Genomic DNA, 14230 nt, shown 5'->3' with positions numbered 1-14230 from the left:
CAGGGAAGTGAATTCCTCGGTAAAATGTCGTGATGATATCGCGATGGAGGCAAAAAAACGTCTATATACGTCCATTCGTCAAACGGCTCAAAATGCTCTCAAATTCGGTCAAATCCAGCCAAAAACAGCGTTTAATGATTAAATACAAATACTAGAGCTCTTTGGACATTAGAACCGAGCCCAGGGAAGTGAATTCCTCGGTAAAATGTCGCGATGATGTCGCGATAGAGGCAAAAAAATGTCCATATACGTCCATTCGCCAAACGGCTCAAAATGCTCTCAAATTCGGTCAAATCCAGCTGAAAACAGCGTTTAATGATTAAATACAAATACTAGTATTTGTATTTAATCATTAAACGCTGTTTGAACGAACGTTCATTCGGAGACCTGTCAGTCTGTCAAACGTCCGTCGGCGAAACATCTTTAGGCGAATCATCCGGTTACGACATCATCATTGCTCGCTATGGGCACACCAGTATCACACCTGCCACAAGCAGGTGCATGTCAATGTTCCCTCTAATTTTTCATGTAAAACATGCTGTAAAACACGAAAAACATAAGTGGACAGAGCTACTGCCACTGGCTGCCGCTTTAACGGCGCCATCATGAAGAAAGGGGTAAAAAAAAAAAAAAAAGTTTTTTTTTTTTTTACTGCGCGCCATAGGATTGCTGCTGCGCAGAGAAGACGAGAGTAGTGCGCAATTGCGCACGCGCGCAGCTTAGAGGGAACAGTGATGGTGGGTCCCTCCCGACGGCGTCGATCGGTATGGAGAGAGGGAGATCCAACATACATTGATGCGATTGGCATCCCCCGGGGCGTACCAGATGAGTATAAGTTGGCTAATCAGGTCGCAGCAGGGGTACGCGGTCGATTGGTCGCCGGTCTTTTGGTCACCGGTCTTTTGGTCGCGGTCTATAGGTCGCCCAGAAGATTGGTCGTCGTCTTTTGGGTCGCCGGTCTTTTTTGTCGCCGGTCTTTTTTGTCGCCGGTCTTTGGGTCGTCTTTTGGTCGCCTGATCGGCTACTGCCATCTACTGTCAATTTATTAAATAGCAGATGGTGTTTTTATTGAAGCAGTCCAATGAACCTTCATTCTCTCTGGAGAACTTGCAATGTTGAAATACTTTAGATTAGATGGTCATTTTTATCAAACAAATAAAAGTATTAGTATACTTTTAGTTAGACAGTATTTAGATCGTTTCAACAGTATTTCGACTCTAAATACCGTTGAAACGATCTAAATACTGTTGAAACGATCTAAATACTGTTGAAACGATCCAAATACTGTTGAAACGATCTAAATACTGTTGAAACGATCTAAATACTGTTGAAACGATCTAAATACTGTTGAAACGATCTAAATATCTAATATCAAAATATCAATAAGAGCACTCATTTAACACATCGGCTGCTGCCATCGACTGTCATAGGCGTCCAATGAACCTTCATTCTCTCTGGGAGAAATAAGAGCACTCATTTTACACATCAGCTGCTGCCATCGACTGTCATTTTAGCTCCAGTATTTGTATTTCATCACTAAGTGCTGATTTTACCGCATTTTAGTGCATTTTTGGCACTTTTGTGAATGGTCGCATATCGTCGTATTTGGTCGCGCCGACTTTTATCGCTGTCTTTCCCCCGGGAAAATCACCCCCAGAGCCCGGTAGTCATGTCTGATAAGCTCCGGTATTTGTATTTCATCAATAAGTGCGTATTTTACCCCGTTTTAGTGAAATGTAGGCCCTTTCGCAAATGGTCGTCGCATTTGGTCGTGCCAACTTTTATCGCTGTCTTTCCCCGGGAAATTCACCCCCAATTAATGTCTGAAAAGCTCCAGTATTTGTATTTAATCATTAAATGCTGTTTTAAAAACTATTACGTACTCCGCTTTTGGAACACTTTTCTGGGCATTCTTAACCATTTTTCTACATTAAGAGAGATTCTCCCATTCATTCTCCCAGAGAGATTGAAGGTTCCTTGGACGCCTATGACAGTCAATGGCAGCAGCCAATGTGTTAAATGAGTGCTCTTATTGATATTTTGATGTTTGATAAAAATGACCATCTAATCTAAAGTATTTCAACATTGCAAGTTCTCCCAGAGAGAATGAAGGTTCATTGGACACCTATGTCAGTCAATGGCAGCAGCCGATGTGTTAAATGAGTGCTCTTATTGATGTGTTAAATGAGTGCTCTTATTGATATTTTGATATTAGATATTTAGATCGTTTCAACAGTATTTAGATCGTTTCAACAGTATTTAGATCGCTTCAACAGTATTTAGAGTCAAAATACTGTTGAAACGATCTAAATACTGTTGAAACGATCTAAATACTGTCTAACTAAAAGTATACTAATACTTTTATTTGTTTGATAAAAATGACCATCTAATCTAAAGTATTTCAACATTGCAAGTTCTCCAGAGAGAATGAAGGTTCATTGGACTGCTTCAATAAAAACACCATCTGCTATTTAATAAATTGACAGTAGATGGCAGTAGCCGATCAGGCGACCAAAAGACGACCCAAAGACCAGCGACAAAAAAGACCGGCGACAAAAAAGACCGGCGACCCAAAAGACGACGACCAAACTTCCGGGCGACCTAAAGACCGCGACCAAAATACCGGCGACCAATCGACCGCACACGGCAGCAGGTTGGGAGTCTATTTTTCTTTTAAGTACCCCAAAACAAAAATGTGATAAATTACCTGCATTACAATGTCCAAAACCTTGGAAATTATACTGAACAGGGATTTGTGGCGATAAAGGAACAACTGGCAGCCACTAGTCTGATGGCGTTCCAGGATCGTGCAGCGGTTGAAATGCTTCTTGAAGGAGCAGGGGGCGTATGCAATGTTTGAAAATGTTGCACTCAACAACACGTCCCCCACTGGGTCCCACACCAGGACCAACGATGGCCTGCAGACCCTAAACCGCAAGATGAAAAAGCATCCTGGAGTAGAATTATCCACTGGACAGATTGGTGGGATAAGGCCTTCGTACATACAAAGATTTGGCCTAATCTGTTGCATTTTCCGTAGCCATTTTTGCTATAATTTTGACATTATGTGGGTGTTGTGTTATTCCCTGCTTAAGAGCCTTGATAGGCCGACTTATAACCACTGCGATTGCCCCTACGAATTCTAAATTGCATGAATTATATCCTCTGCTAATGAAACGTACTGAGGGGAGCAGTGAATTCCAGGAGCATGGTAATTCCGAGAATGAATTGGGCAAAAATTGATTTTGTTTTTTGTTTTTCAGACCAGCCGAACGAGTAGGGCCTAAGCGGGTAAAATTAAAGCAGCCAACGGAGATATCCCTCTCTTCTTGGATTTGCCAAAAAATGAATAACAAACATATAATAAAAAGGGGGAAATGTTGGATTTATTATGGGATGTTTCTATATGTTTTGTAAGCATTTTAGTAAGTAATAAGGCTATAAATTAATTCATGATTTATGTTGGGACCACGCCTGAGGACACTTTCCCCCACAGCTGCGCTCAAGGACACTTCATTGTTTTCAGGACGATCGACGGCAACAAACCCTGTGTTTTTGCTGATCGGCAAGAAACTCGTCGTGTTTGGACTGGACTCTGGCAGATGGCGATAATCGCATCATTGTTTATAAAATACGGCTGCTTTGTTTACCTTACAATGCTTACTTCTGTGTTATTCTACTGTCTTATGCAATTGTTTTGAATCAGATTACGAGTGGTTCCCCTTGAAATGTTTTCCTGTTGTCGCGACTAAATACGATGAAAAATATACTACACGTCAGAATGCTTGTGAACGAAGCGGCGTTGCGAGTATCCTCCTTGCAAGTTGTAACCAGATATATTGAAAGATGTCTTCAATTTTAATTAAATATTACTAATAATGATTTAACGGTATTAATCATTATTCCAACAGGCGTGAAAACATGTATTGTGGTAGTTAGAATGGGGGTGATCCTACGCGGTTTTTCGTTTATCACGGCCATGTCTGGTCTACATTAATCGAGATATTCAAGGGATTACTGTACTTTAAATTTTTAGAAATCAAGTTGTTTCAATTACTGCTACAGGTTATTGCGTCATATGTTGAGTCTTTGTATGATAGGTAGTAATGGTAATCGAATGGTTGGATTTGAGTCTTGTTTACGTTTCTTCTGTACAACATTAATCCCTTCCTATTCTTGTTATTTTCAGATTTCTGCAAAACCTCCAATTTTTCCTCAAGCTCAAGTAATGCACTATGCATTGTGTGCTTTGCCAGCCTATTGTAGGGAACAATGTGGAAAAACAATCATTCATGCTCACATTCATTCCTAGGAATAATTTTGACAGTACAATCAACCTTGCAAGCATGATTTTTCAATGTGACCAGCCAAAGTACCCAGAGAAAACCCACAGGCACAAAAAAGAAAAGAAAATTCAACCCTGGAAGGCCAAGCCAGGAACGAGCTATTGACCTTAAAATTGTGAGGCATCATGGTAGCAAGTTCAACACCATCCCGCCAATGGAATATCCATAATGCTATAAAAGCGATGCACAATTGTACAATGTATAATCTCCTTTTACTGTTTATTTAAAAGTTATTCAGTGGTTCTCAAAAGTGATAGGTGTACTCACTTTTGTTAAATTCCGTCCATTCATATACTTACTTTTTAAAGAAGTGCCCATTGACATCAAACTGCTGCTTAAGCATGACCTTTCCTCGATACTCAATGATAAGGATGTCAGGGTCTAGAGTCTTGGCTGCACGAAGTATCTTCCTGTGCTTCTGAACACGTGTTACACGTCCTAACTGCAGCTAAAAAAAAGAACAATGTTGAAAGTGAAGCATTGAGTTTGTTATTATTACCGTATTTGCTCGCATATAAGCCACCCGCGCAAATAAGCCACACCCTTAAAATTGCCTTAAAATTGTTGAATTTTACAATTTCTCGCATATAAGCCGCCCCTGATTCCCAATTTTCACCTCCATATTCATGGTTTGAATAGGGAGTACAAATGTGTTACTTTGAAGGGAAAATCTTAAGAAACATTATCACAAGTGGTATTTCTGAGATACTGTATGAATCAAAAGCACATTAGGGTCAATATCATAAGGAAGTTAATATATATTCCTGTCTTTGTAAATGCAAACTATCAAATTATTCAATTTGAAAAAAAGATATGTCTCTCTTGATGAGAACCTGATGCTTTCTAATTACAGAAATTACAATTTTCTTACCAGAAGTTTAAGATGTTGTGGCAGCCATATTGCTACTAATGTCAAAATATCTCAATTATTTGATGGTTCATGTTACTCCAATACTTGTCACTTTCGAACAAGAGATGAAATAAAAAAAAATCAAAGTGGAATTTTGTTTTATTTAAAAATCAGTGTTTCTTACCAGTGTGCCGCGAGGGATGCTCAGGTTTGCCGCGGGAAATTACAAAAAATCATACATAATAATAATAATCCAAGAGAGTGCTAGGATTGGGTTCATATTGTTATTTCACAGTTTTTTCCGTGTCTGCTTATGTTTGTTTCCCTACTCTGGTTTGTCCCTTCTGTCTTGCCGTTCCTGACGCACAGCTGTGCGAGAGGAACGGCAAGACAGGAGGGACGAACAAGAGTAGGGAAACAAACATCAGCAGACACAGAGGAAACTTAAATAACAATGTGAACCCAATCCTAACAAAGAGAAATCTCAGTATTAAGAGATTAAAAATCTAACTATTACGAGGTTAAAATTGAAATTTGAAATCATAGATTGTACTATGACAAGATTCAAATCGTAATAAGAGTTTGAAGTCATTTTGTTGCTTATTTTTATGTAAAGTAAACCGGATGCTCTTTGGTTTTCCAGGCTTCAACTTTTGTCGACGTTAAGTCTGTGTGAGCACAAAACGACTCTTCTTGTAATGTTAGGTGGTTGAAATAATATTGGGAGGAAAAAAATCATTATATTACGAGATTTAAGTAGTTTTCCTGTTTTTACGTTACGTGAACCGGAAGTTGTTTGGTTTCAGGGGCATCAACTTTTGCCGACGTAGTCTCTGAGCACATGACTTTTGCATAATATTGGGAGAAAAAATAAAGAATTAAAATAAGGTTTAAAAACATTGCATTAATTATTTTAACATCAGTCGAACTGAAACCTGTTCAGGGTCTGCGAACATCATTTTTGATGACGTTAGATCGGTGTGAAAAAAAATTGATTTTGGAATCATTTGGGTAGGATTATTTAATTCCTGATAATAAAACTTTTAATGAGAACGACTTTAGAATGTTAATATAGGTGACATAGTTTTAATTTAATATAAATAATAATAAAACGTAAAAAATTTAAAAATAAATTAAAATCATAAAAAAATATAAATAAAAAATAAACAAATATTTAAATACAAAAATAACAAAGAAGATTTTTAGCTAATTGTATGCCTTGAATTTTCAATGCAAAAAGGATGCAGCAGTTCGAACAGGCTGGGAAACACTACCCTAGGTAAGATGGCCGCGCTCTGATCTAGGTAGGATTGGATTGGATTGGATTGGATAACTTTATTCATCCTGTATTCTGGAAATTTCGTTGTCACAGTAGCAAGAGGGTGAGGATGCAGAAATAGGAAAGGCATTTTAGACATAAATAGATAGGTAATAAGTAAGTTAATAAATACATGAATAAATATATAAATAAGTAAGCGTGTTGCTGAAATATATATATACGTATACACATACGTGTACATACACACACACATATATATATATATATATATATATATATATATACACACACACACACACATATATATATATATATATATATATATAAGCGGATGTATACATACACATAGATGTACATGCATACATACGGTAGGTCTTAAAACTCATAGTTCGCAGTCTAGCTTTGAATGCTCTTGACGCCAACATCTAGCAGCAGGAGTTCTTTTGTAAATACAGCCGGAATGACGGCGAGCACCAAATTAGTGTGCTCGCCGTCATACTGGGTGTATTGACAAAAGAACTATATATCCCAGCAGTCACCGCGCAGTACTTTTTCTACGGGGAAAATAGTAGAGTCGGGGGCTGCTTGCCGTAGTTGTGAGAGCTGTAGAGGATGCTGTACCCTATCAACTGATTTATTTTATTTTATCGAGATAACAATTTTAGTATTGGTCCATATTTAAAGTGCACTGGATTATAAGGCGCCCTGTCTATTTTGGAGAAAATTTAAGACTTTTAAGTGTGCCTTATAGTCGTGAAAATACGGTACATACACATAGATGTACATGTATACATACGGTTGGTCTTAACATTCAGCCATTTCTTTTGTTAAAGAGCCTGACAGCTGATGGGAGGCGGATCTGCGGAAGCGCTCCTTCCTGCAATGAGGGTGCCGCAGTCTATTGCTAAAAGAGCTTCGGAGGGACTCCACAGACTCATGCAGGGGGTGGGAGGTGCTGTCCATGATGGACATCATCCTGGTCAGCATCCTCCGCTCTCCCACTTCCTCCACAGAGTCCAAAGGACAGCCCAGAACAGAGCTGGCCCTCCTGACCAGCTTATTCAGCATGTTCCTTTCCCTCCATGCTCCCGCATCCCCAACAGACCACTCCATAAAACACTGTAGATGCCACCACAGTGTCGTAAAAAGTCCTCAGCAGTATCCTGCACACTCCAAAGGACCGTAGACTCCTCAGTAGGTAGAGGCGGCTCTGGACCCTTTTATACAGGGCATCTATGTTTGTAGACCAGTCTAGTTTGTTGTTGAGGTGAACACCCAGGTAATTAAAATTCTCCATGATTTCAATGTCTGTACCCTGGATGTTCACCTGAGTGGTCTGTTGAGGATTCCTCCGAAAATCGATGACCATTTCCTTTGTCTTACTGGTGTTGATGTAGAGGTGGTTTTGCCTACACCAGTCAACAAAGGTTGTGATGACTCCCCTGTACTACAGGTCGTTTCCGTCCGTCACTCGTCCAACAATAGCGGTGTTGTCAGATAACTTCTGGAAGTGGCAGGTGTCTGTATTATGTTTGAAGTCTGATGTGTAGAAGAGGAGTGGGGAGAGCACTGTGCCTTGTGGGGCCCCCGTGCTGCAAGCTACCACATCAGATGTACAGTCCTGGAGTCTCACATATTGTGGTCTGTCAGTGGGGAAGTCGATGATCCATGCGGCTAGGGGTGGTTCCTTACTCCAGCCTCTTCCAGTTTCCCTCTCAGTAGGACCGGCTGAATGGTGTTGAACGCACTGGAGAGGTCAAAAAACATTGTGAATTGCACAGCACCTCCCAGTCAGTGGTCTCAAAAAAGTCCCTCAGTGCCATGCTGGTCTCCTCGGTCCATCTTTGTATGATCCTCGTGGTAGGTTTTATTTTCCTCACCATAGCGATGTAGGTGGGGGTCAGATGGACCAGGTTGTGGTCTGAGCGGCCCAGTGGGGGCAGGGGGACTGAGCTGTATGCCTCCTTTGTGTTGGCATACAGCAGGTCCAGAGTTTTTTGTTCCCTGGTGTGGCACTTCACATACTGAGTGAAGGTGGGGAGAGTAGAAGCCAAGGGAGCATGGTTAATATCACCAGAGATAAGAAGCAGAGACTGGGGGTGTGACGTCTGCAGCCGGGACACAGTAGCATGAAGCAGCTCGCGAGCGACTGCCGCATCAGCCGAAAGAGGTATATACGCAGTTATTACGATAACATGCGAGAACTCCCGGGGATGTAAAACGGCCTGATGCTAACAGCTACTAGCTCAATATCTCGAGTGCAAAGTTGCTCCTTCACAGTAATATTCCCAGGGCTGCACCCTCTACTATTAATAAAAACAGCTAGTCCCCCACCTTTTTTCCTACCGCTCTCCTCAGCATCTTTGTCCGCCCTCACCAGCTGAAAGCCATCCAAGGAAACGAGAGAGTCTGGTGTTAGTTCATTCAGCCAGGTCTCCGTGAAGCACATAATGCAGATTCTCCGATATTGTTGTTGTTGTTTGGTAAGCGCCGTTAGCTCTTCCATCTTATTGGGGAGAGATCTTACGTTCCCCATAATAATAGATGGAATGCTGGGTCTGAAGCGTCACTTTCTCTCCTGACATTTTCGTCCAGCTCTGCATCTTCTTCCTCTTTAACTCCGCGGGGAGGTCCAGGGGAATCCAGGTGTCGTGTAGCGCTAACAGCTGATCCTTTGTGTAAAACAGCGGAGGCATGGCTGAATGGGTCAAAAAGTAATGTCCAGAATTTGAAAAGATAAACTAAACTAATAGATCAAAGACTGCCTCTCGCACAACTTGAGTCTTGGAGTAGAGTCTTGAAAGTAAAGTTTTAAAACATTAAAGTATGGAATATAATATATAAAGTAAAGTAACAAGTAAAATCTTAAGAGACAATAAAACGTAAAATTAAAGGATAAAAAGCTGTAAAAACAGAAGAAGAGGGAGGGTTTAGGGAGCTACTCCAACAAGCAGCCGCTTTGAACGGTGCCTATGATGTATAGTGTCAAGGTTACTCGCGTCTAGCCAGTCAGAGCACGTTTAACTAGGTTTAAACGGCAGCACGCTAAGTAAGATAGATGGGTGCGCCAGACCTAGCTAAGGTGGCTGCGCTCTGACCTAGGTAAGATGGCCGTGCCCCGAGCGAGCAGTGACAGGAACATGAGTTTTTTCACGTTTTATGCATTTTTTTCTTGAATTTGATTAATAGACGTCAAAATAAATTTTGTTTAGCGTTTTATCTGTTTCTTTTCTCTATTTTGAAATAAATGACCGTGTCAGCCGCATTGTCTTGCGTCATGACGTCATCATGTCATGGCGTCGTCAACTTGCAGTTTTGTGCATGTTGTGTTTTTATGCACATATAAGCCGTAACCTCGACTCAGTCGTCATTTTTTGCCCGACAAAAGTGGCTTATATGCGAGTAAATACAGTAGTAGTATACTCATGTTATAAATGTGTTGATTTAGTTTTTTCTACTTATCAAGGCTTCTGTTAATGTGTAGCAAATTTCTGAGGTTCAGTATCCTAAACAAGTGTAGAATATCTAACACATAGGGCACATTATATGCGTCCCCGCTTGCCCTGGAGCGCTGGGCTGTCTTATATATTTTGCAATGTTGACTAAATTTGGTCTGATTATCAAAATCATATTCAAAAGTCCATTTAAAGATTAAAATATAAACTGATGCAACACAAAACGCATGTTTTACATTCTTTGTGGAAAAAACTTTAATATTCATAGTACAATGCAATGCAAACATGGCTGTCAACACACAACTGTGCACGCACCAGCCCCTATTGCTGAGTGGGCAGCACAGGTAGTGCCGCTTTGTGGTTATGTTACAGCGTCCTAATAAACATTTAAAAACAAGACCAACGTATATGATTGGTTTTAAATTAAAGTAACGTCAATAGATTTAAACCTGTCTAAGTTGTATTTAAGACTTATTTTAAGAGCATTTTAGACATGTAAGGCCTTAAATTAAAATGATTGGATTTAAGACTTTTTGTAGACTTTTTAAGATTCTGGGGATACCCTGTGAAGGTGTTAGATCAGCGAATGTCATAGTCCATCCATCAATCCATTTTCTCCCGACAATCCGAGATTGGGTTGCGGGGGCAGGAGCTCCAGCAGGAAAGCTCAGATTTCCCTCTCCACAGCCATCTCATCCAGATCTCTCTCAGGGTTTCCACGGCCAGTTGTATCCAGGATCTTGTTGTTTCGTTCATGAGCTACAATCAGGGCTGTCAACTACTACGGAATTTCAGGAATTTATCCGGATATGCAATGAAAACTCCGGGACTCCGGACAACCTTCCGAAACTACGGAAATCCCCAAAAATGTTCACATAATTTTTTTTTGAAGCAGCCATTTCGGAAAAGTACCACATTTCCAATTTAAATGCCTCAAAATTAACACCATCACTACAGCTTCTGCCATCTTGATTCAACTGCACTGCAAACAGGAATAATTTGGTAACTCGAGTGCATTGTGAATGATTCGAGTTACAAGTTCTGACGAATGATTTGTCTTCTGCGACTTCAAGGGAAGTACCGTATTTTCACACCTACAGGGCGCACTTAAAAGTCCAAAATTTTCTCAAAAATGGTCGATACACCCAAATGGTCGGTGCATTTAGTCTGTGCACTAAACTGAATTTTTGTATGGCCCTGACCGCTTGAGTGACTGGTTTTATTTCTTGCCGGCACGCTACTTATTGCGATCAACCCAGTGAACGTTCACCATAAAAATAGCCTCCCCGCGGATTCCAAGTATTACGGTAAATCCATTCAAACCTCCTAGGGGAGTGGCAAGGCATTTGACTTCCGTGTGCTTGCAGCGCTTTTGACCCTCAAAAACTCTCTCAATACTTAAAGAAACAGCATATCAGAGCTATACAGAGGAAATGCCTGGTGTGAATGACCACACAATGCGGGTTGAACGCTTGGAAAATGGACTGAAGCCATGGATCGAACACAATTTAACAGCTTTGCTAACAGATTGCTAACGGATGGCCAAGATTGTAGTTCGGGCAGGCAGCGTCGCACGAGTTACGTGACGATTTGGAATGAATTGTCGATGCCGATATAACAGCAAGGAGAATCAAAGGCTTGGGAGTGATGCATGGAACGAGTTACAATAGATTGTGGATGACTGGGCTCAAGTGTCGGCCAGCACTGTTCGCCAAAGCTGGAATCAAATTTCCAGAATACACAACTCTGACTGACAGCATGTTAAACGCCGAACTCTTTATATCAGAGTGTACCTTTGGCCTCAATAAAGCATTATCAAACTTAGTTTTGCTCGTGCTGACTTTTAAAAAAACACGCTAATGCCATGCATATCGTTAGCAGCTAGCATAACATAGGTAGGCTAGCGGATAGTATAACATACACTATCTTAGTGTCATGCTAGCGCCTTATCGGACGAGGTGCATTGACGAAAAACTGAAAATATACCCGCAAATGAGACTGCGCCCTATCACACGGTGCGTTTTATAGGTGTGAAAATACGGTATTATTAAGGCTGACTAAACCACCAGTCTTTTGTTTTGAAAAAATCCTATCATTTTCGGGGTTGTTCTAAAGGAAGTTTAAGTAGGAGTATACAGCACTTATCAATTTGCCTCCTCGGAAGCATAAAATGGATCGCAATTTGGATTTAACTTTTAAGAAGTTCAGACACTCTCAGAACTTTATTGCTTCTTATTCGATGAAATATCCCATGTTGACGCTGTCTCCAAAAGGACCGACATTTGCACATCTCACAACATGCAGGTTGGTAACGGTCCAGCTGAAAAACTTATGTTAATGTTGTGGAAATTAGAATTTGCCAATAAATTATGAACAAATTATACTTTGTTCACTTTTTTATTTTCATTCTTCTGTACTTTTTCAATAGTTCGCAAAAACACTATTTCAATTACAGTGGTACCTCGACATACGAGTCCCCCGACATACGAGCAATTTGAGATACAAGTAAAATTTTGAGCAGCTATTTATCTTGAGATACGAGACAAATTTTGATATACGAGCGGACGCGAGAGGCTGCTCATAAGAACATCATGGGCACTGTCTCTCTCCCCACAACTCCCTCGTGTAATGTCTCTTGGTCGCAACTCCCTCGTGTAATGTCTCTCTGGTCGCAACTCCCTGGTGTAATGTCTCTCTGGTCGCAACTCCCTCGTGTAATGTCTCTCTGGTCGCAACTCCCTCGTGTAATGTCTCTGCGAGCACTGGGCAGAGCGTTGCATTTTTTCAGTGTCTTTTTTTCGTTAGTCAGTGCGAATGGCGTATATACTACTTCTCATTGGCAAGTGGTCGTTCGTTATCCTATTGTGAGGACATTTGTGTGCATCATTTTGGGAATATTTTGAAGGGAAGACAAAAAGCAAATAACCCTCGATAGGTTGCATCTGAAAATCAGGGTGGAGGCGGGGCAAATAGAGCCAACCCGGGATAATAAAGGTATAAAAATTGAAAACAAAATTAGAATTAAATTTAGTGTAAGGTTGTGTCTGCATCGTAATCCAAGTTCATTTAAATTTGTTTGTGTTATGTTACGAGCGCGTTGCCGTGCAAAAAGTCCCCCCCCTCTCCCCCCTCTCTCTGTCGCTCTCTCTCCCTTCCGCGAAATTCGTCTAATTTTAGAACTATTAAACACATTTTAGTAATATTAATAACCTGTTTTGGATGTTTTTTAGAGGGTTGGAACGAATTAATGTGTTTTTAGTTCATTTCTATGGGAAACGTTCAATTGGGTTACGAGAAAATCGACATACGGCCTCAGTCCCGGAACGCATTAAGCTCGTATCTCGAGGTACCATTGTAATGTAAAAACATGATAAAAGTTTGATTTAAATTGTACTAACTCATTTTTTTTACATTTTATATGGATTTTGCGTGAATCGCATTCACTCCGGTAATGGGACAAAGGTACTCCTGAAATGGGGTCGATGGAGGTTGGCAGCTCTGTACAACTCATGACCATAGGTAAAGGTAGCAACATAGATGACCGGGTCAGGTCTTTAGTCGCTACGACAAACCAATGTAGAGTCCGCATCACTGCAGAAGCCACACCTATCTGCCTGTCGACCTCTCGTTCCATTCTTCCCTCTCTCATCAATAAGATCCAAGACACTTAAAACTCCTTCACTTCACCTGACCTGAGAAGACATGCTAACTTTTTACCATTGAGGACTGAGGTCTCAAATTTGGAAGTGCTGATTCTCATCCCGGACAACAGAACTACCGTATTTATTCGATTATAACGCACAAAATTTTGTACCAAAAAACTGAAGCAACGTTCGGGTGCACGTTATACATAGGTCTTCGCTTTTATGACCAAATCCCGGTGAAAAACTGCTCTTTGCCGGTGAAAAAGTCCCCTCCAGATGGCGCGCGAGAGCCTATTCTACCAGGGCCCAAAGAAGGTAAATTTATATCCCCCTTCTCAAGGGATATAAACTACCTTCTTTTACAAAAGCCAGCCCTCTACAAATAGCCATTGGTAAGTTATAGGGTAGGGTAAAATAAAATAAAAATGCTCCAGAGAAACGTTGGCGGGGCAGCCGCTCACTCGAGTCCGCCCAGAGAGCGCTATCCTCGGATAGGCTGCGCGGCTCGTCCCGCCGACATTGGCCGGTGCTCACACTTGGACAAAAAACTCAAGAAGACTGGAATCAATTGTTTGGTGGATCTGACGATCAGACTTTGAAAAAATAAATAATATTATGATGATGAATTAGACTAAGGATTTAAAATTGTAAATTTC

At 40.8% G+C, this 14230-nt stretch overlaps 1 protein-coding gene across 10 annotated transcripts in view; it reads right to left on the bottom strand.

Moving 5' to 3' along the window:
• setd5 (SET domain containing 5) overlaps window positions 1-14230 on the bottom strand; it is a 163461-nt gene that overhangs the window by 89499 nt on the left and 59732 nt on the right. For all 10 annotated transcript variants that reach the window (XR_013300580.1, XR_013300581.1, XM_077602794.1 and 7 more), the window contains one exon: window positions 4646-4794. Coding sequence is in view for 8 of the 10 variants with exons in the window: in XM_077602794.1 (XP_077458920.1) it covers window positions 4646-4794 (149 nt within the window). In the remaining 2 variants the exon portion in view is untranslated. The remainder of the gene's footprint in view (window positions 1-4645; window positions 4795-14230) is intronic.

Source organism: Stigmatopora argus, chromosome 6 (assembly GCF_051989625.1).
Source record: "Stigmatopora argus isolate UIUO_Sarg chromosome 6, RoL_Sarg_1.0, whole genome shotgun sequence".
NCBI classification, from domain to species: domain Eukaryota; kingdom Metazoa; phylum Chordata; class Actinopteri; order Syngnathiformes; family Syngnathidae; genus Stigmatopora; species Stigmatopora argus.
The sequence above is the reverse complement of the archived record's forward strand: the minus strand, read 5'-3'. Positions and strand labels throughout refer to the sequence as shown.